Here is a 19,940-nt window from a genome sequence, read left to right as displayed (position 1 = left end):
AGATGCTGATGTGGTTACATATTAAATGACACACCCACCGCTGGCCGGACCGGACCTTAAGGGCCGAGACAGGATAACCGGCAGGTGGGGTGGCCCCTCACTCCTTCGAAAAAGCCCTGCCCCTCCGCACCCTCAGCCTCACTCCTCTGCCCTCGGCTTCCCCTCTTTACAGTTAAATCTCTCTCGCCACGTGGGCGAGAGGTTGTCCGGGAACTTGGTCCTCACTCCAGCCTTGGCCGCTGAATAAAGCTTGTGCTGTTTCCATCTCAGCTTCAGTTCCGTCATTTGGCTGCTGGAGCTGGGATGGAAAAAGGACCTCCCCTGCGGAGGCAGAGAGCCTTGGCCGGGCCAGGGACCCAGGCGGGTCCGTATAAGATTTAATTCATCACTCTGGGAAAAGCAAGCATCCGCTGTCTGGCCATCCGGCCCCTCTGCGCCTTCCTGCTTTGCTTGCCCTGACAGCCACGATGTCACCGAGCCGCGGGGACACTGCGGTGGGGACTGCTTCGTCCACACCACAGCGTGGGAGCTGGCGGTCCCCGGCCGGGCGGGCTCATTGCTGAAGGACATGCACTGTTGGGGGCGAGAACTCCTGCCTGGTTCCCAGGCCCCCCGCCTCTGGCTCACCTGTGAGTCTCCCACAGCCCTGGGTGTCCCTGGAGGGCCCAGTGGCAGATGGCGGGGAGCATCCTGGTGTCCGGCCGCCCACGGCCTTCCCCTCACTGCCTGGCTTCTGAGCTGCTCGTCCACCCCTCGTCCGAGCCCCTTCTTAGCTGACCCGATGCCACCGCCTTGCTGGCCTCCTGCCCTCCATCCAGGGCTCGGCCAGCTGTGTCCATGGCTGCAAACCTGTCCCGGATGACAATTCCACCCTTCCTCCCGGCCTTCCCATCACTGCAGCTTGGAGGCTCCCCAGCTGTCTCCTCTGCCCCCAGTTGGGCATCTGCCCATCAGCCATTGACTAATCAGATCCTTCTGGAACTTTCTCCCTGGGGTGACCTGTCTCAAGGCTGAGCAGGGCAGAGGGAGGGCTACGGGCGGGCAGACCGGATCCAGAAATGCAGGCGCCATCCATCCGGATTCGGTCAGAAGGGCGAACCCACATTCCAGGGCTCACCGTCCATCCTGGGGTCCCCCCTGGGGGCAGCGGGGCAGTGATGCAGCTTTAAGAGTGGACTGCTTAGTAAATAGGGTGCTGCTGTAAAAAGCAGAGGGCCAGAGCTCCGTGTCCCTGCCGGCGGGTCTGCTACAGGCGTCAGGAAGTGATGTGGCCCAGGAAGACCGGAACAGCCACCCCGGGCTCTCGGCGCCAATGCGGGCAGGAGACCGCAGGGCTGACCGGAGGCCGCGGGCCAGGACCGGGGGAGGCACCGCTTCACTCCCGACCCTTCTGAGCCCCCTCTCGCCTCCTGGAAGCCTGGGGGTCACTCTGCTGGTACCTCGGATGCTACGGCGGGGTTCCTGCCAACGGGAGGCAGAGCGGAGGTGGGGAACATCCCCGACTGGACACCGGAAACCCAGGCTCCCATCCTGCTTCCTGAGATGCGTTTACTGACGTCTCATCTGCCCCCAGCAACGAGGAAGAGCATAGACTTTATTTCTAAACTGGGACGTTTGGGGAGAAAGAGGGGATGCTCTGCAGGGCTGGGTTTTGCAGTGGATGGGGCGGCAGGGTGGGTGCTGTGTGTTCCCGGCGAGGCGTAAGGGGAGTAGGACCACAGGCCCTCGGGATCCATCAGCGACTTGGTGGCAGTGGGGAGGGTCCAACGGGCGTGGGAACAGGGATTTAACTCTGTAGGGACAGGGAGCAAAGAAGGGTTGATTTAACCAAGAGGACAATGCAGTCAGGCTGCTGCATCTCCATGGATCACGGTTGCCTCGCCTGGAAAACGGTGCCTCCCGGCCAGTCAGGTAGCTGGAGAGCCCCCCAGAACAACGGTGAAGCTCTCTGCCGAATGATGGAAGCTTGATGCCAAAGTGGGTGCCACGCCCCACATCACAACCCCACACCCAAGCTTCAGCCCGGCTTGGGGTGCAGACCCTAACGTTAATTCAACAAACCATGGATTCAGTATAAAGTTGGTCCCGTCCTGTGTGAGCAGTAATGAGCTAGGATTGGGGCGTGCACCCGGTTGGACCACTTTTCTTGTCCCCAGAGCCCATGTCTGGGCCCCGCAAGTCTGCTGCTCCCCTGGCCTGCTCTGGGAAATGAGGCACCAATTATGTGTGAGCACTGGGGGGCCAGCAGTCAGGGAAACTGTATGACACCCCCCTGCCCCCCATACTTCTGCACTAGCCTCTTTCCTGTTCGTCTACCACACCAGGCAAAATCCTGCCTCAGGACCTTTGCACCTGCTCTTGCCCCTGCCAGCTAGGCGTTCACCCATGGTTTGCGCTCTCATTTCTTTCAGGTTTTTACTCAAATGTCACCGTAGCAAGGGGCCTGTCTTCGCCACCCTCTGGTGCTCCTTCTGTGTTCATGATTTTCTCTGAATCACTACCCTACCAGCATCTAAATGGACTCAACATTTTGTTCACTTGTTTTGTTTATGATGCAAACGCCACGGAGGCACGAATTCTCCCGTTTTGTCTGCTCTAACCTGGTAATGATTGATAGAATAAATGAACCTTTTCTTTCTATTCTGGGGACAGGGCATGCAGACAGGCTGCTGCCGGAAGTCATGAAATTCACACAAGGGCTACAGTGTCACCTTCTTTTATTTGTGGCACAAAGAGACAAACAGCAGGGACAGTGCGGTTTGAGAGCAACTGGCTGGATGCCCTGGCCACCCCGGGGAGGGTGCGGGGCGTTCCTCGGACAACGCGGGGCGAAGTTTCCACTCTCCTTGTCATACATTCAAAAATGACCTCACCGTATTCGTTGCTTCATTTAAGACAGAAATTTGACTTTTCAATTTCTCCTAATTTCTGATAACCTCTTAACGAGCTTCTTTCCAATATAATAAAATGTGAAAAGCCACGGCCTCAGTTAGCTTCTGTTGTAAATGATGGGGACCGAACCCGCACTGTCAAATGTGAGCGCGATTTTGATCTGATCCGGGCGACAGGCGGACACCCAACGTCCCCGCTCCTGGCCCTGCATCGGGTTCCTAAGCGTCTTGGGGGAGCCCCCGGGCTCCGTGCACAGCCACCTCGGGGGCAGGCGTGCTGGACCTCACAGCCCGCGGGGAACAGCTGTCCAAGGGGGGGCGCCGGCCGGCCACTCCAGCGCCATGCTGATCCCCGCCACCACCCCTGCCGCAGAGCTCAGCGCTGCCCTGCTCGTGCGTCACATGTGACTCTTCCTCCAAGTGACCACAGGTGACTTTTAATAGCTTAGCTGGTCAGATCATGGTCTGCAACCTTCCATGAAGCCATGACCCCAAATATTTGAGGAAGAAAAACCAATGCTTCCATTAACTCCTTAAAGTCACCTTGGAAAGCATCCTCCCATTTTTTTTTTTTTCTCACACGTAGCATCAAGTAGCCAATTACATTCAGATTGTTGCGATCGACTCACTGATTTTTTCTCCCCCCTAGAATTCAAAAGATTTTAAGCGACTAAAGGGTTGTGACCATCTGTACGTGTAAAAGTCTCAAAGGTCCAAAATCGATCTAAGGCGTGAATGGTCCCCTCTGCTTTGTCCATCAGAGGAACTACGTACAGTGTTGGGGTCCCATTCACCGGCCAACAAGAATCGTTTATTGGCAACTTTCAAGATTCAGAGGCAAAAATATATTTCCTTGGCACAAGCCGCGTGGCAGTCACGTTCCCCGTCCCCCTCCCCCGGTGACGGGGAACCAAAAATCAGTGAGGCGGGTTTTGGCCTGGAGACGGAGCGGGCCGGTCCCGAGGCCCCTCGCCCCGCGGGGCTCCTGGGTGGTGACCCGGCGTCCCGTGGGCGGGTGTCTGCCGCCACGTCGCCTTCTCGCTGGTTCACACGAGCAGGGGCACCTGCGGGGAAGACAGGGCCACCGTCACGCGGGGCGCGTGGGGCGCCGGGGGCGCGGGTGGGGCCAGTCCCACCTGGGGACATTGCTTCTCCCAGACGCTGAGGCATCACACCGTTCGCATCCTCCGCACAGCCCCGAGGAGGAAGCGATCAGAAACCCAGACAGGCCTGGGTGCTGGGAAAGAAAGCCTGGAAGCCCCCGGAGGGTCTCCGATGCCCCCAGCCCAGCCCCCTCTGAGCCTTTCTTGGACAAAAAGAGTTCCCAGCACAGCTCTCGGGGAAAGGCTGTCCGGCTCCCAGTCTTGGGGGTGGGGGGTCCTCATCCAGCCTCTCCCCTCACCCCGGCCTGCCCTGGTCTCCCAGCAGCCGGAGGGGGGCTCGGCGGCACGGACCCCGACATCCCTGACCACCCCCTCCACCCCGAGCCCAGCTCTGCTCCCCCCTGGGGCAGCCCTCCTCCTGTGCTTGGGGGTAAATTTTTCCCTTTTTAAATAAATCTTTAAACATCTTTCGCTACCCAACGCCCCGTCTCCCAACTGTCAACTTATTTTTCAGGTCTGATGAGAACTGGGGGGGGTCTTTACTTCCTGGGGTAACAGGAGCAACCTGGGAATTGCCCCCGATTTTAAGACGGATGCGATAATGATGAGGGAATAGAGGGGTTCTGTGCACACGGACCCCGAGCTGCGCTCGCCTGGTCTGGAGAGCCAGGAAATAATGGTGGCCAAGAAGGGGTGCTTTCTCCCTTCTCCCCAAAAACGGGCACTGAGCACCCGCTCTGTGCCCGGCGCTGACTGAGGTGCTGGGACCCGCCGGAGCTCAGGGTCCCGGGCTGTGGCAGGAGAGGCACACATCACACCGAAGTGACACCGAAGTCAGAGCGGGGGTGTGATTATGCAGGGAAATGAGGGGGTGCTGTGACAGGGACCGGGGCTCGGGGACAATTTCTGCGGAACTGAGCTTAATACAGCAACAGCCAGGCGACTGGGAAGTAGCTGGTAAAACACAGGGAACAGCCCTCCAGGAATGGGGAACAGCATTTGTGGAGGCCCTGAGGGGTCACCGCAGTGGGTGGCCTTTTGTCCCAGGTGACAGGCATCCCTGGGTGCCAGCTGCAGGAAAAACAGGTCCCCTGGTAGAGGGCAGGACACAGGCCAGCGAGGGCACACCGGACCCTGTGCCCCCGACCTACTCCAGGGTAACCGGCCCGCATCAAAGGTCCAGCCGTTTGAGCCCAGCGTGTGATGTCTGGCTGTGGACGGTTTTGACGTCCCCGCCCGCAGTCACAGAACTTGCGTTTCTCTCGCCCACAAGTGAGGGCCCTCGGGCTCCAGAGGACGGACGTTTGCTGCTGGCTCCGGGCCTCCCGGGGCCCTTGTGGTGATGGTGTCACGTGTCTGCCACCAGCAAGGGCCGGGACCCACGTGTGGCCCGAATCAGTTGGTTCCCGCGGTGGGAAAATGTGCGCCTGTGAGGGCCCCGGGGCAGCGGGGAGGCCGTGGGGCTGAATGAGGCCTTTCCCAGGGCCCGGCCGCCGCCCTGACCTAGTTAAGGCCTGGGACAGGCCACTGCGGACACCTGCGCCCCGCTTCCCGGTCTGCGAAATGGAAGGCGCAGCCTTTGAGTCCAGGAAGGGGATGGAGGAGATGCCCACTCATCTTTTGGGGCTTTTGTCAGACCTCTAGTTTTGCGAGACGTCCCCAAGGCCAGCGACAAACTCCATACTGCCGTCTCCCTCCCCTGGCTGAGAGCCTCGGGGGCCGCATACAACACTCCATCCATCTCTCCATCAAGAGAAGCTCCTGCAGTCCCCAGACCCTGGTGGGTTCTCAAGAAATGCTTGCAGGGTGATGGCTGGACCCGTGAATGTTCTGAATGTAAACACGGATCAAAGGACCCCAGGTGTCCACCCCAGGCCCCCTGAAATAATGCATTTAAATCAGACCCACGGAGGCTGTCAGACGCAGAGAGTCTCAGCACTGATGTGACAGCAGATGCCAATGGGGGTCCCTCTGGGCCCCGCCTTCAGGAAGAGAGGGCGGTGTTCACTGCAGGGGGAGCAGCGGACAGAGCGGGGCGCTTAGCCGGGACCCAGGTCGCTGGAGGAGTCCGGGACCAGCGCAGAGCCAGAGGCGGAGGGATTCGGTTTGCACCGCGGAACAAGGCACATGGACCGCCCATCGCCTTGAAGAGCGAACGGCAGACACATTTTTAAGGTGATGATTCGTCCTGCATCCAATGTACGCTTTTGGATTTTATCGTAAGCAGCACTGTCGCCAATGCAAAACTTGTGTGTTAAAGGAATGCTTTAGCCGTGAGCCCCGCACGCCCCAAAGCCCGCCTAGGATGGCCGGGCGCCCTGGGTAAAAACTGAGGGGCTCACGCATCGCAGCCCCGAGAAAGGCAGCAGCCCCGCTGGGACCCAGGGTCCCCCCGGCCACACGCGTCCCGGAGCCCGTGGGCAGATAAAGGAGCGTCCGCTCACACCGACAGCCCAGCTCACACTCAGTGGCGCCCGGAGCCCTACTTTTATGGTGTTTTCCTCAAGGCTTTGCAGCTTTAAAGGCCCCAAAGGTGCGAGAGCGCAAAAGAGGAAAAGCGCAAACGATCTGAGGTGCAGATGTCACAAGGCGCATGCGTCTGCCCCAGAGCCACGGGGCACCTCCTGGGACGGAAGCCACGCCCAGCGGGGAAGGGCCACCCAATCAGGCTTCTCAGAGGAGGACGCGGTTGGCCCTTATTGGCCGCATGTGTCCCGGGGGCCCAGGCCGACGGCCCCACCCCGCCAGGAACGGTCACACGCAGTCACTCATCCTCACCTTTCTCAGCCTCGCGGCCCCGGTGCCGGAGCGGATGGCGTCCAGCAGGGCCTGCCTGGCATCCCCGGGGCTGCTCAGGGGGCCCGAGCTGGCCCTGGACGCCGTCCGGGATGTGATGGGGGTCTGGGTGGCCGGAGGGGGCGGCGGCGGCGGCGGGGCGGCCGGGAACTGGGCCCCGACGTCTTCGGGCCCCGGGGGTCCCGACCCGTGTGCGGACAGCACGGCGTCACGGAAGCTCTGGAGCTCCTCGGAGGCGGAGGAGGACACCTAGCAATGAGACGGTTCCAGGGCAGTGTCCCAGAGGTCCTTCCCGAGGGGGCAGCGCGGGGCACCAGACCCTGAGCAAGCCGAGCGCTGTCCCGCGGCTCCCCCAGGCCCTCCGCGGGGCCAGGGACGATGGCGCGGGGCAGGTCCTGCCCGGCCGGGACGCCCCCCTCCTCCGGCCTCAGCGTGGCATGTCTGCACATCCAACACCCAACCGATGGGGACGGTCCCTACCCCAAACCCGAGGAGAGGGTGCCCACCCCGCTCTTTGGATTCTGGTTGCGGAGGCTGGGTGACACCCCGGCCCTGAGCTCCAGCCAGGCTGGTCCCGAGGCTGCACGCGACCAGCTGGCAGCCCCATTCGCAGAGCTGCGAGGCTGCAGACTCCCGCCGCTGGGGGATCTAAGCCTTGAAGCTGGGCTGGGCGTCCCCGGGAATCTGGGGACACGCACAGTGAGTGCTGGGTGTGCGGACAGGACCGTCACATCCAGGGAGGGAGGGAGAGTTTCTGCAGCGTCTCGCCCATGGTGGAGTTGGCCACTCCGATGATGACTGAGCAGCACTCAGAAAACCTGAGCGCTGCCCGGCATGCGCAGCATCCCCCGGTCCCCGGGCCCCTCTCCCACCTTCCGCAGGCTGCAGGCGCCTCTGTGTCCTCGGATGGCCGCCAGCAGGGCCGAGCGCTCACTGTCCGCCTCCGCGTGGGACGGGGTCTTTGGCCCTCGCTCCGGGCTGTGTTCTGCAATCTGGAGTATTAACCGGGTCATTTCAGCACATTGCACTCGGGAGGTGGGGAAACCCTGACGGGAAAGCAGTGCTAAAGGAAACCCGCATTCATCAGTGCGATGTGATCAAATTAAGATTCTGCATGGACCCCACAAAAATCAAAGGTCATGTGTCTAGGGTATCACTGTATGATCGCCCCGTAATGCCCAGGCCTCCTGTCATCGGTCCCGGCTCTCCAGAGCTGAGACGTGCATTTCAGTCCTGCAGATCCAGATCAGAGTCCTAGGTCCCCACTGACTGGCAGGGTGACCTTGCGCCAGGCCACTGGACCTCACGGTGCCTCAGTTTTCCCATCTGCAAAATGGAGGGCCTACTTCCTAGTCTTCGGTGTTGGTGCTGCTATGAAATGAGATATAGTATTTGTAAGGTGATACATGCCTTCATGAGGCCGTCATCAAATTGTCCCTAAGGCTGTTGCAGGATGACAGCCCACCAGTGCTAAAATCGCAGGGATCTGGGGTGCAGCCTGCCTGACTGTCCACTTACCATCCCCCCCGCCGCCACGGGCAAGGACCAGCTATGGACAATCTGCCCCCGCCCCTCCGCTCCCCCAGGGTGTGGCATCCTTCCCCAGGGCGGTCAGGGGCCGGAAGGCAGTGTGGACCAGCCCAGACCCATCACTTGTGGTCTCCCTGGTGGCTCTAAGCGAACAACTCTGCAGGCAGTGAGACGGGGTCCGGGGTCAAATGGACCTCGTGGGCCCACCCTCACTCCCAGCCCACCCTCACTCCCAGCCCACCCTCACTCCCAGCCCGCCTTCCCTCCTCCGGGACCACCTAAGTGATGGGGTGGCGGGGATGTGGGGAGTGCCCGTCCCGGAGGCGGGAGCCCGCTGACCTCACCTTGCGAAGCCCGTCCTTCCCTCCTGCCGAATGGATGGCCTCCATCAGGGCGCTGTGCAGGGACATGTCCTTCGGGGCAGGCCTCTGGACGACGGGTCTGAATCTCTTCTTGGGCCCAAAGATGCTGGCTGGCTGCGTGCCATCGGTTTCAAGTGCATCCGTGCTTAACAAACGGGGCTTCTCCTCCCGCCCCAGGGGCTCCCGTCCAGCATGGCCGTTCGTGCCGATCTCCCTCGGGGAGTGAGGCGGCTCGCTGGGGACCGGGACCCACCTGGAGCCATTCACCAGGGCCGGGCCAGGAGTCTGGTCATCTCCTGAGCAAGGGGGCGGGGGACTCGTGGTGTCCGGCATGCACCTGGGGTCAGATGCCGAGCGGGTCCTCTGGTTGCTCGCGCTTTGTCTTTGACTGAGACCACAGCTCCGTCCCGGGGGACCCTGATCCCTCGGGGAAGCTGTGACTAGAGGGACATGGGAATTTCTGAGGACGCCAGCCGGACAGTCTTGAGTAGAGGACCTGTAAGGGCTGCCGGTGTGCGCCCCGGGATGGGCTCCCACTGCCGACCCTTCCCCATCGTTTCCGACGCGCGTCTCCAGGTGGACTTTCTGGGTCCCTATGCGCTTGGCAATGGCAGACGCCATGTACTGACTGGATGTCCTTCTCTGGGGTTTGAGAAAATGGACTTCCGCGGTGTTAGCGGCGGTGACTTTCTCAGGACGAGGGGCTGCCGTGGGTGGCCAGCTTCTCCGCTCCTCCAGGGGTCCCCCATCTTCCGGGTGCGGTGGAGGCACCGTCCCCTTGGGGTCTGGGGACGTGGGCTCTGCTCGGGGTCTGCCTTCTTGTGGTTGTGGTTTTGCTGGCGTGGAGGGGGTGGGGGTCCTCTTGGCCGAGCCCCCTGTGGGCTGGCCCAAGGGTTCTTCTGTAGAGTTGGACCTCCAGAATTCTTTGACTTTTCCAATGGGTTGGGGTTCTGCTTCAAGAGAGGGCGCCCCTGGGACTATGGTCCTGCCCACGGGCGCCTGGGGGCTCACCAGGTTCCCCAGCTCGTCAATCTTAATGGCGCCCGTTGAGAGGGACACTCCTCTGTCATAACACCTCATCTCTGACTTTGGGGGGACAATTTTATATGTTGTGAGACCATATTTAAGGCCGTAACTCCCCCCGGGGTGTTGGCCTCGTTGGTACCAGGACGGTGGGGTTGAGACATCACTGTTGGCACCGCCTTCCGTCTCCCTGACAGGCTGTGAATCCAGCCTCCCGGTGGCGGGCGGCGTCCCACTGGGAGCAGAGCCACGCGCCTTGCCCTCCCTCGCATCCAGGGCACGTGTGTGCAGCGCTGGGGCCGAGGTCGTCTGGGGCTCTGTTTTGTTTGGATTCACATCCTTCCAGGTGCTGGACGCGGCTGGCTTGGTTTCTTTCCCAGCATCCTCAGGAGATGGGGGGTTGGGGGTGGCCGCCCTCCCCGTCCCAGGCTGCTGGCCGGGCGCAGCCCGGCACGGCGGCAGGGGGGCCTTCGTGTCGTGCGTGCTCCCCGTATCAGAAGAGCTGGCATTGTTGTTCCTGTTGGAGAACAGCCCCGCGTCCACGGGGTCGTCTAACACCTCCCCGATGAACGTGACCGGGATTGGCTCCTCATCGCCGTCGAGGATGGCGGCGTCCCGTGGGCAGCCGTGTGCGGAGTTGGAGAGCGCGCTCCTGTCTTCCATTTCTGCAAAGGAGGGCAGCACAGGTCACAGACGGCCCGTCCGACCCCTGCGCTGCTCCCTCAGTGACGCCGCACCCGGCTTTGCTGTCCCTGAGGCTACTTCGGTCTCAGTTACCTGCGCCCATTTTAAAGGGTCTTTTGGGTTGTGATCTACGCGTGCCTCGGGCCGGTCTCAACTCCCATTACTCAGCAGAGGACCTGTTTGCAGATCTGTGATGTCTCGAGATGACAACAGTTTGCCAACATCTTTTACGTTAAAATTTGGGGTTTTGACCTTTATCTTGCTCTTGTTCACCGGAAGCAACAGAAAATCTATGTGTTGTCCGGCTGTCACCTCACTTCTTAAGGGGCAGGCGACTTAGTCTCAAGCACCCCAGAATTAGCCCTAAAGGAGGCAGTGGGCCAGGTGGGTAGAGCCCGAGGGACACAGAACGACCGATGACGATTTTTCAGGTCGCCCACCCACCTCTTCAGAGGACAGACAACTCAAGAGCGGGTCAGACAAGCCTACGGGTCCCCTCTGCAGCGCGTTCCCGTCTTCTCGCTCAGTTTTGTCTCCCAGGCACGGCCAGTATCAAACTTTATTTCCACTGTGTGCCTTTGTTCGGAAGATTTCTAGATGATTTAAATTTGCTTTGTCCTCACAGTATTTTTTTTTTTCCCAGACGCACGCAACAGCAGTGCCACGGATGCCCCTCTGTAACAGGGGTCACTGCCAAGACGCGGTCGTTTGCAAGACAGACCACGGATTTGCAAGTAAAGGGCGGCGTGGGGGCGGAGAGGCGTAATAAAGAAACTCACTCATCTCCTGGTGTTTCCCTCACTCATCTGAGTCCTGGGGAACTTCCCCTGTTACTGTGTGAAGAACACTTTTTTAATGTGCAAAATCAGTATTGCTTAGAGCTGGTTTTAAGCAGCTGCTCGGATGTTTCCACGGGACAGTCCGGACTCTCCAAGCCGGCTCCCCCACCTCCCCGCACCTGCGTGCCTCCTGCAGACATTGCCCTCCCGTGGTCACACAAGGCGTGCCTGGGACCCCTGCCGGCTCTTACCTCCCAGCTCTTCCTCGGGCTCGGCCAGCGTGTCCTGGGGCCACCTGCTCAGACGCAGGTCTTCGTGCTCACCGGAGGCGGCTGTCTCACTCCTGGGGATGGCCAAGGGGAGAGGGAGAGCGCTCATTTACCTCCTTAGGTATCCAGTCCACGCCTCTCTGAGGAAAGCACGCTCAGGGTCAAGTTCCTGCAGTCCCAAAGTCCCCGGGCCACGGTGGTGGTTTTCCCTTGGAACCCTGAGACACAGATGTGTGTGGTGTGTGTGTGATGTGTGTGGTGTGTCTGTGACGTGTGGTGCACAGCGAAGCCCACCGTGACAGCAACACCACGCAATGACAGTGGTGACAGCCCTCTCGCCCCCTCACCCCGAGCCCCCTCTGGGACGTGACTGGATGGGGGCATCCTCTGTGCCATGGGGACCCCGCACACGCCAGGCTTCACACAAGGTTCAGATGATCTTACTTTAAGCCCCAGGAGCCATTTGTATGGCGGGTGAGGTCACTCTCGGTGACGATGTGCTGAGAGACGGATCCTGGAGCTACCAAAGCCTCACGGGCTCCCAGACCCGGAGCAGGGGGACCGGCCACGTCTGGGGTCCAGAGGCACCATGTGGCCCTGCCCCCCGTGCATCCAGGAAGATGTCACCCACCCTTGGAGGGCAGAGGGTGTCCCCTAATCTGCATCACCCGGACAGCAGCATCCATGGGACCACGGCTGCCAGAGCGATTTGCAAGCGGCCTTTGCAAGGGCCCTGGGCTCCCTTCTCTCGCCGTGCAGAGGACAGGGACACGTCGTGGGCGACTGTCCGTCTGCAGAGAAAGCTGGAGGGAGGTCTCTCCCACTGATTGTTAAAACTGAGGACCAATTTCCACCGTTACTAATCAGGCCCAGATAACGAAATGTGCATGAAGTGTGCTTTGTGCCGTCCCCACTTACGCAGCAAAGTTTGTGTCCCCATAAATGAGTCTTTTTCTTACTCGGTGCCTGTGTCCCTTTGAGAGCCAGGAAGTGGCCTCCAGATCAGTCTGGGCTAATGTCCCCTGACAAGGCAGACAAAGGGGGCTGGCGGAGATGTGTGCGCATGGGAACCAATTAACGAGGACCACGGGAGGCACCAGGCTCCTTTCCTGTCGCGTTTGCCTTAGACTTTAATTGAACGCATTGACTGAAAGTGGTTTTTGTCTCTTTCACGGAACGTGATGGTTAAAATAAATTTAATCGAAATATTCTATAAAGTATATGCCAGAGAAACAGATGGAAAGCGCTCTATAAATTAGTACTTAAAACAGGAAACTGCTCTTTTCAAACGCTGGCCCCTAGTTTACGATGCTTAAAATCCAGCCAAACAAAATCATATCTATCATTTTATTTCAAAGCACTTGCCTTTCCTTCAAAGTCTGCAAAACCACCTCGTTCCGTGAGAACAGAATGATGTGAACCAGAATTCAGAACTAATTAAAAAGTTCCACTAATGGTGTTATTTTATAAATGTTAAACTAGAGAAAACAAAGTTTTCTTCCCAAGCTGGCAAAAACACCATGACAGACCCTCACGCTTGCTGCTACTGGTTTTAACTGGAGACCAACATGAACGTGTCTGTCAAGAAACAGACACATGGCTTTAATTTGGTAAGATCTTTGGTTTCTTAGTCGCTCTTTTCGACAAGTGGCCTTAGGGAAATAATCCTACAGAAGGGAAAGTCTAGACACCGCCATGATCATATTGATGGGACGAACTCTGCAATTTCCGGCCACGGGGCGTTCCCTCCAACAGTACGTGCTGGTTTCAGAGGGCACAGAGGCCAGCCAACGTGTTGACCACGACGTCCACGTGGAACCACAGATCAGTGCTGGAGCCTGCGTGTTATGTGAAGACATCAAGACCCCTAGGATCTAAAAGTAACTGGCGGAGCGTCTGTGGAGGAAGGCAGGCAAAAACCCAGACCACAGCACCAACCAGGGTGCTTCGTTGAAATGGATGGATTCCAGCCAGTGTTTCTTCCTTTCTCCTCTGCATTATGCTCCTTTTGGTACAAAGCAGCTTGAGGCAATTTTTTAAAAAATGGGTAACATTGGAAGTAATCCTTTGAGCCTGTAAGGAAGTCATTCTTTTTTTGGAAAAGTTGTTAACACGTTGGCTATGTCACGCCCAATACACACGGTATGCGGTGTTCACAATATTTTTTATCTTTCTGCCGAGCGCCCAGAATGTCCCGGTGACGATCTTACAGTGGTGTGTGTGACAGTCCTGCAGGAGGCACCGCAGCCAGCCCCTCACCCTCTCCCTCCACCCAGGCTCCGGCCTGAGCCACTGGATAAACCCATCAGAGGCCAGGCCCCGGGACTCAGGGCTCTGGACCTGTTCCCCGCCCGCCCATCCCACTTCCAGCCAGAGCCTTCCTGCTGAAGCCTGGGGGTCCCAGGCTGAGTCCTCTGCCCTCCGCCTGGGCCAGCTTCCCCGCCGCCCCTTCCCTCCGTCTGCCTCTTGTGCGCCGCCCAGCGGTGGAGCGTGTGCCTAGCATGCACGAGGTCCTGGCTTCCATCCCCAGTCCCTCCCCTAAAAATAAATAAATAAATAAATAAATAAATAAATAAATAAATAAATAAATAAATAATCCTATTACCTCCCCCTCCAAAAATAAATAAATTGTACAAAAAATAAGTGTTCTAAAAAAATTAAAAAAAACAAAAACAACAATGGCAACGTATGCATTTTGTTTTCTGCTATGAAGCTCCAGGAGGGAGCGATGGAGCAGAATTTGCTTTCCCCTCCTCCCCGATGCCATCGCCTTCTCCTCAAAGGGTTACTAATGGATCGTAACCATCCCTCTCCCCGGAGCCACCAGTCTGAAGCCCCGGGTCCCTGGGCCTGGAGGGCGGCATTCCGTGGGCTTCTGCAGGAGATCCTGGTCTGCGCCCCCAACGTCATGGCGGGCAGGAGGCACCGCGGCCTCTTTTCAGCTCCAGAGCAGGGAGGCTGGCTGGGTCAGGGCCCAGCAGTACACTGAGATTAGGGTACCACCCTCCCTTCAAGTGGCCTCCCTTGCTGAAGGTGGCTCTGGGGCCTCCGTCTCGGCGGCACAGGAGGAGAGATGCTGGCAGGCTGAGCGAGTTCACCATCGGGGCCTCTGCTGGCCCTGCCCGTCGTCCCCTGGGGGTGGGGAGAGTTGAAACTGCACAGTGTTACAATTGCTCTCAGTCACTGTTGTTTTTCTCTGAACAACTCTGCTCCCGTGCCGTGTTCCTGTACGGGGCCTCTGTCCAGGTGGCCGAGGTCACGGCCACCCCGCCGTGAACAGGGGTGGTTCTGCTCTCACAGTGTCAGCTCGATCCAGGGCTGCCATCCATCCCCCAAGCACGGGCTCTCATCTCGCCAACCCTGCCCCCTGGCCGGTCTGGGCACCTGAAATTGGCTGCTTCATCTCGGATCACTTGAGTTCTGCAGACTTCATCTCTGGGTGGGGACTGGTCAGTCCTGGCCATCTGCCCCCTCCCGCTTCTGCCCCCTCCAGCCTTCACTGCCTTCGGGCTGCCGAGGCTCTCAACGCCCTCGTCTGTGGACAGGACCACGGCGCACAACCCTGGGATGCACCAGTCACCAAGGACTAGCCACTATATATAAAAATGGATTAAAAAAAAAGTTTCTTCCGTCTAGCGCAGGAGAACTATGTTCAATGTCTTGCAATAACCGTTAATGAAAAAGAATATGAAAATGAATACATGTATGTACCTGCATGACTGGGACATGGTGCTGGACACCAGGAACTGACACATTGTAACTGACTATATGTCAATTAAAAAAAAAAGAACAGTGTATTTTTGGGGTGAGTACAGCTCAGGGGTACAGCACATGCTTAGCATGAATGAGGTCCTAGGTTCAATCCCCAGTCCCTCCTCTAAAAATTAATTAAAAAAATTTAACAAAAGCATTCTATGAGAAAGAAACATACCATAAGATATCACTTACAAGCAGAATCCAAAAGAAAGACACAAATGAACTTATTTACAAAACAGAAACAGACAAATAGGAAACAAACTATGGTTACCAGCAGGGGAAGGGGTGGGACGGGATTAATTGGGAGTCTGAGATTTGCAGATGCTAACTGTTAAATATAAAATAGATAAACAACACGTTTATACTGTACAGCACAGGGAGCTATATTCAATATCTTGTAATTGCCTATAATGAAAAAGAATGTGAAAAAAAATATGTAAAACTGAATCACTATGCTGCACATCAGAAATTAACACAACATTGTAAATCAACTACACTTCAATTAAAAAAAAAAAAAAGGCAGTGTGTTCTCTCTACAGCCACAGAGCTGAAGTGCGTATCTGCAAAGACTTTGAGGGTGACAGCGTGGAAGGGTGGTGACAGTGTGGAACAGCATCTCCCCAGTGGTGCTCAGAGGAAATTTCAGACAGGCTGCTTGGCTTCAGAAGTTCTCATGGGCTTTATATCTTCCTCGGACAAGAGAAGAATAAAGAACTCCCCGCGTGCATTTGTGAAGGGGTATTTTTCACGGGCGAGATCTCGGAAGACACCCGAGGAATTGCAGGGATGCTCCGAAGCTGGCAAATGAGCTTGGAGAGGAGGATGGGCTGAGGCATCCAGCACTCACCTGGGGCGGGTTCAGTTTGGCTCCTGCAGGTGCGACTTATTGGCCAAGACTGAAAACTTGGGAGGCCACCCAGAAAAACCTGGATTTCTGGCTTCTCTTCAAAAACCGGCTGCACGGGGTGTGCAATCCCTCAAGGTCGCAGTTGGAAGGAAGCCGCAGGGCCGTGCTCTTTAGAGAAAAGGTGTTTCCCACCACCCTCTGTGGCCTCTGAACCTCTAACCCCTGCTTCACGCCATGGGCGGAATTCGTGGGAAATTACGCACTGGGACTTAAAAAAGAGGCGATACACCATGCTGCGGTCTCTGAGGGGGTCAGATCTGTCCACGGAGATAAGTCTCGTTTAAAAAAACAAAAGCGAACTGCAATCATTCCATGAAAAGCCACGGGCTGAGAGCTGGTCCCAGCCCTGGGCTCAGAGGTCATCTCCGTCATCATTCGACGCCCGAGCTGACCGGGGCCCAGAAAAGGCGGGCGATCCGCCCTCAAAATGCACAATGCTCTGTTTCCTGAACGGACAGCGGTGGTTTTGATAATAAATCCCACCCAACAGCCGTGCCACAGGCCCCTGCCACGCACACCGGGCGCTCCCGGACGCCTGCGACAGGTAAGGTGTGATCTGCGCTCGAATGAAAGGGTCACAGTTAGGTGGGCCCTCGAAGGTCAAGCAAGTGGTCAGCGGTGGTGGGATTCCAAGTGGGTCTGGCAGGTTCCAGAGTCCCCTTCCTCCCCTCCACGCTACCCTCCAATTCAGTGGCACCGCGGGGACGGGGGCTCAGCAGCACAGCCTGCTACCGGTTTGCACAAAGCGCCAGAGACCCCATGACCATCCCGGCTGTGGTCACAGACAACAAGAACACGTTTGCACAGGAGCCAGCACGATGGGGCCCTGCCCGGGGTCAACACCAGCGAAGCCCTTTTACAGGAGCATCGCTGGGGCCCAGAGGGGAAGATGTCCGGTTCGTTTCAGATGCAGAGCGGGGCGCGTGAGACCCCCGTGCAGACCAGCGGGGCAGCGCTGGGGATTCCTGCAAACCTGCTCGTCTTCATGTTTAAATGGACTGTAAAGGAAGAACCGTGGTTTGGGTCTGCAAACAGCACAGGCCAACCCCCCCGTTCAACGCATCCCGCGTCTTGCAAAGGCGAAACCGACCAATTGCCACCAATTGATGAAACATGAACTTGGCCTTGGAACTGACTTTTAAATGGAAGAGCTATTCTCTAAGATTAGAGTGTGATTCACTCTTAGGGTGAAAAAAAAATCGGGGGGAGGGTAGAGCTCAGTGGTAGAGTGCACACCTAGCACGCACGAGGTCAAGGGTTCGATCCCCAGTACATCCATTAAGTGAAAAAAAAAAACAAACGAACAATAATAAAATAAATAAACCTAATTACCCCCCGAAAACAAAAAATTAAAAAAAAATCAAAATAAAATATTGACACTTCATTAACCAGAGATTTGGGTGTTCATACGCCCAAAGCTGCGACAGAACATGAAAAATATAAAGGCATTCATTCATTTTGGTGACTTTGAATATTTTTTAAAAAAAATGATTCTACCTTATACTGTTTCTAAGACATTGTGCGCATGGTTCTTAAAATTATCGAAAAGGTGAAAAAAAAAATGAATGGGCTGGTGAGGTAATTCTGCCTTTCGATATAAGGATGGAGAAAGGAATTGTAATGGAGGGAGACAGATAAACCAGCTCTGTGGACAGATCTCTGGAAAGACACTGATGTGGATACAGAAAATTGACACAGGACCAACGTGGAAGCAGGAATCCGTGGGAGAAACAGACTCCTTCTTCACATCGCTCCTGAAAATAAATTCGAGGCTCGCGAGGAGCCCAGACGTGGGAAAGCCGCACCACACCTGTTCCCGGAAAGTCAGACCATCTTTAGCCCTTTGGGGGGAGGTGAAAGATTTCTTAAATATTCAGAGATCATCACACCTTCAGGAGAAAAGGGACAAATTCAACAACACGACGATGGAAGGGAGCATTTTATGCAACAAAATAAAGCAGCGTGAAATTCAAGCCACCGTCTTCGAGGCTCTTTGCGTGGAAATCACTGACAGAGGGGAGAGTAATGATTAAAAAAAGAATAACCTCTCAATTTTTGTTTTTTCAAACAAAGGTGAGGGAAAGGCAATTCATAGGAGAGCAAACGGAGTTGCTAAGACACAGAGGACAAGATGGCCGTCCTTACTAATCAGAACATTGTATCTTTTTTAAAAAACGTTTTTGCTGTTGTTTTGTTCTTGTTTTTGGAGGGAAGTCAATAAGGATTTTTTTTTTATTTTAATGGAGGGACTGGGGATGCAACCCAGGACCTCGTGCCTGCTAAGCACGCGCTCTACCACCGAGCTACACCCTCCCCTTGCAGAGCACTGTATCTTAAAGCCAAATGACACCTGCATGACTCCAACTCTTAAGATGCCTACGAATCCCGCAGATTGGTGGTGACGTGGATTGGCAGCCCTTATAGACAGACGATCATTTTGGAGAGCGATCTGCCAATGCTCTACGACGCCGAAGATGAGTTTTTTTTCCTGAAAGTCTAATAATTTCTTTTCTGGAAAACTCTATGTATAAACAGAGACGTATGTCTCCCTTGCTCACTGGTTCCAGGGGTGAGAAACCAGAGCTCCTCAAGTGTCTGTTAATTTAAAAACAGATCGATAAGTGAACGAATGACACAGACGTCATCACGGATAAACGTTACACGCGAGATGCGGAGTGAAAAAGTCCACAGGCGTATGGCGCCCTTTGTGTAAAGGATGAAAAGAAACATCGCAATGTTGGGTATTCTGTATAAACACCTGCTGAGCTTAGAAGGACCCTGAAGACGTGACTGTGGGTAACAAATGTCCCAGTCAGGGTGTGGGGACTTCTGGGAGGGCACCTGGCATGTGGTCGAGCCTTATCAAGTGTTGGTGGGGTCACCGTGACAAAGACCTCCCTCCTTTGAGACTAGGATGGTCCCCACTTCCCCATTTCCCAGAGGTCCCGTGACTCACCTTGGGGGCCAGCCCCCAGAGCTGCTCCTCTCCCATGAGGGGCTCTTTGGGGGGCCCAGTTCTGGGGTTCCGGCCAGGTCCTGGTCACTGCAGTCCTCCTGGTCTGTGGTCCACTTGTCTTTGGACTTCATGCTATCATGTTGGGAATCCAGGGAGATGCCGTCTGAGGGGGAACTCATCACTCCTGAGTCCTCAGTCGTGTCCTCAGACGCAATACAGCTGCCCACAGACACTGTCTCTTCGGCCTCGGGGGGCACGGGCGGGACCCCGTCCACGCTGCAGGGGCTGCCGGGCCCCAGGGGCAGGCTCACTGGACGAGACACCGCAAGGCCAGGTTAACCAATGCCTGGATCCCACACCGCCTGACTCACCTGCCATCTGCAGTGTGGGGTGCTGGGGAGGACCCACCTGCACACAACACTGGAAATGGAAACACTTCAACTGTGTGACTGGGAGCCAAACTCCCCTCTCTGCCCAGATCAGCATCTTTTGAATTAACCTTTTGAATTTTTATCTTCTGTGTGATCAAGGGCAAACATATGAAAAAATTCAGACTAACGACGTGATGAATACTGTTATTTGTAGTCTGATCCTTGGTTTAATAGGAGTTGATTTAGAATGAGTTCTTTAAAAAAAAAATAAAGGAGGGCTTTAAAATATAAACAAACTTAGAAATAAATGATATTGTTTGGGGACATCTAACAAATCTTCTCTAGGAACTTTTGTGATTTGGTTTAAAATATTAATAACAGTCTCCATCAGCAACTGGCTCTCCCGTTATTTGTTACACGTGAGACAGAAAGATCTGGTTTAAATAAGAGATGATCTTACTGGATAAAGAAGCTGTGGTATATTTATACAATGGAATACTACTCAGCCATAAA

The 19,940-nt window shown here is 56.1% G+C and overlaps 1 protein-coding gene and 1 long non-coding RNA gene across 12 annotated transcripts in view; one reads left to right on the top strand and one right to left on the bottom strand.

Annotated features, from left to right (window-relative positions):
• The window catches only part of LOC135320032 (uncharacterized), a 285,059-nt gene that overhangs the window by 24,252 nt on the left and 240,867 nt on the right, over positions 1–19,940 (top strand). The gene's annotated exons all lie outside the window — the stretch shown is intronic.
• The window catches only part of COBL (cordon-bleu WH2 repeat protein), a 154,755-nt gene that overhangs the window by 1,513 nt on the left and 133,302 nt on the right, over positions 1–19,940 (bottom strand). For 7 of the 11 annotated variants that reach the window (XM_064482333.1, XM_064482338.1, XM_064482336.1 and 4 more), the window contains 5 exons: positions 19,057–19,366; positions 11,420–11,511; positions 8,665–10,370; positions 7,663–7,782; positions 6,773–7,039 (listed from right to left, as the gene is read on the bottom strand). In XM_064482333.1, coding sequence (XP_064338403.1) covers positions 6,773–7,039; positions 7,663–7,782; positions 8,665–10,370; positions 11,420–11,511; positions 19,057–19,366 — 2,495 coding nt within the window. Of the gene's footprint in view, positions 1–2,700; positions 3,956–6,772; positions 7,040–7,662; positions 7,783–8,664; positions 10,371–11,419; positions 11,512–19,056; positions 19,367–19,940 lie in introns of those variants that run through there. The other 4 variants (XM_064482339.1, XM_064482341.1, XM_064482343.1 and 1 more) reach the window with 1 other exon arrangement.

The sequence above is a fragment of the Camelus dromedarius genome, chromosome 35, assembly GCF_036321535.1.
Source record: "Camelus dromedarius isolate mCamDro1 chromosome 35, mCamDro1.pat, whole genome shotgun sequence".
Classification (NCBI taxonomy): domain Eukaryota; kingdom Metazoa; phylum Chordata; class Mammalia; order Artiodactyla; family Camelidae; genus Camelus; species Camelus dromedarius.
This window is presented reverse-complemented; position numbering and strand designations above follow the sequence as displayed.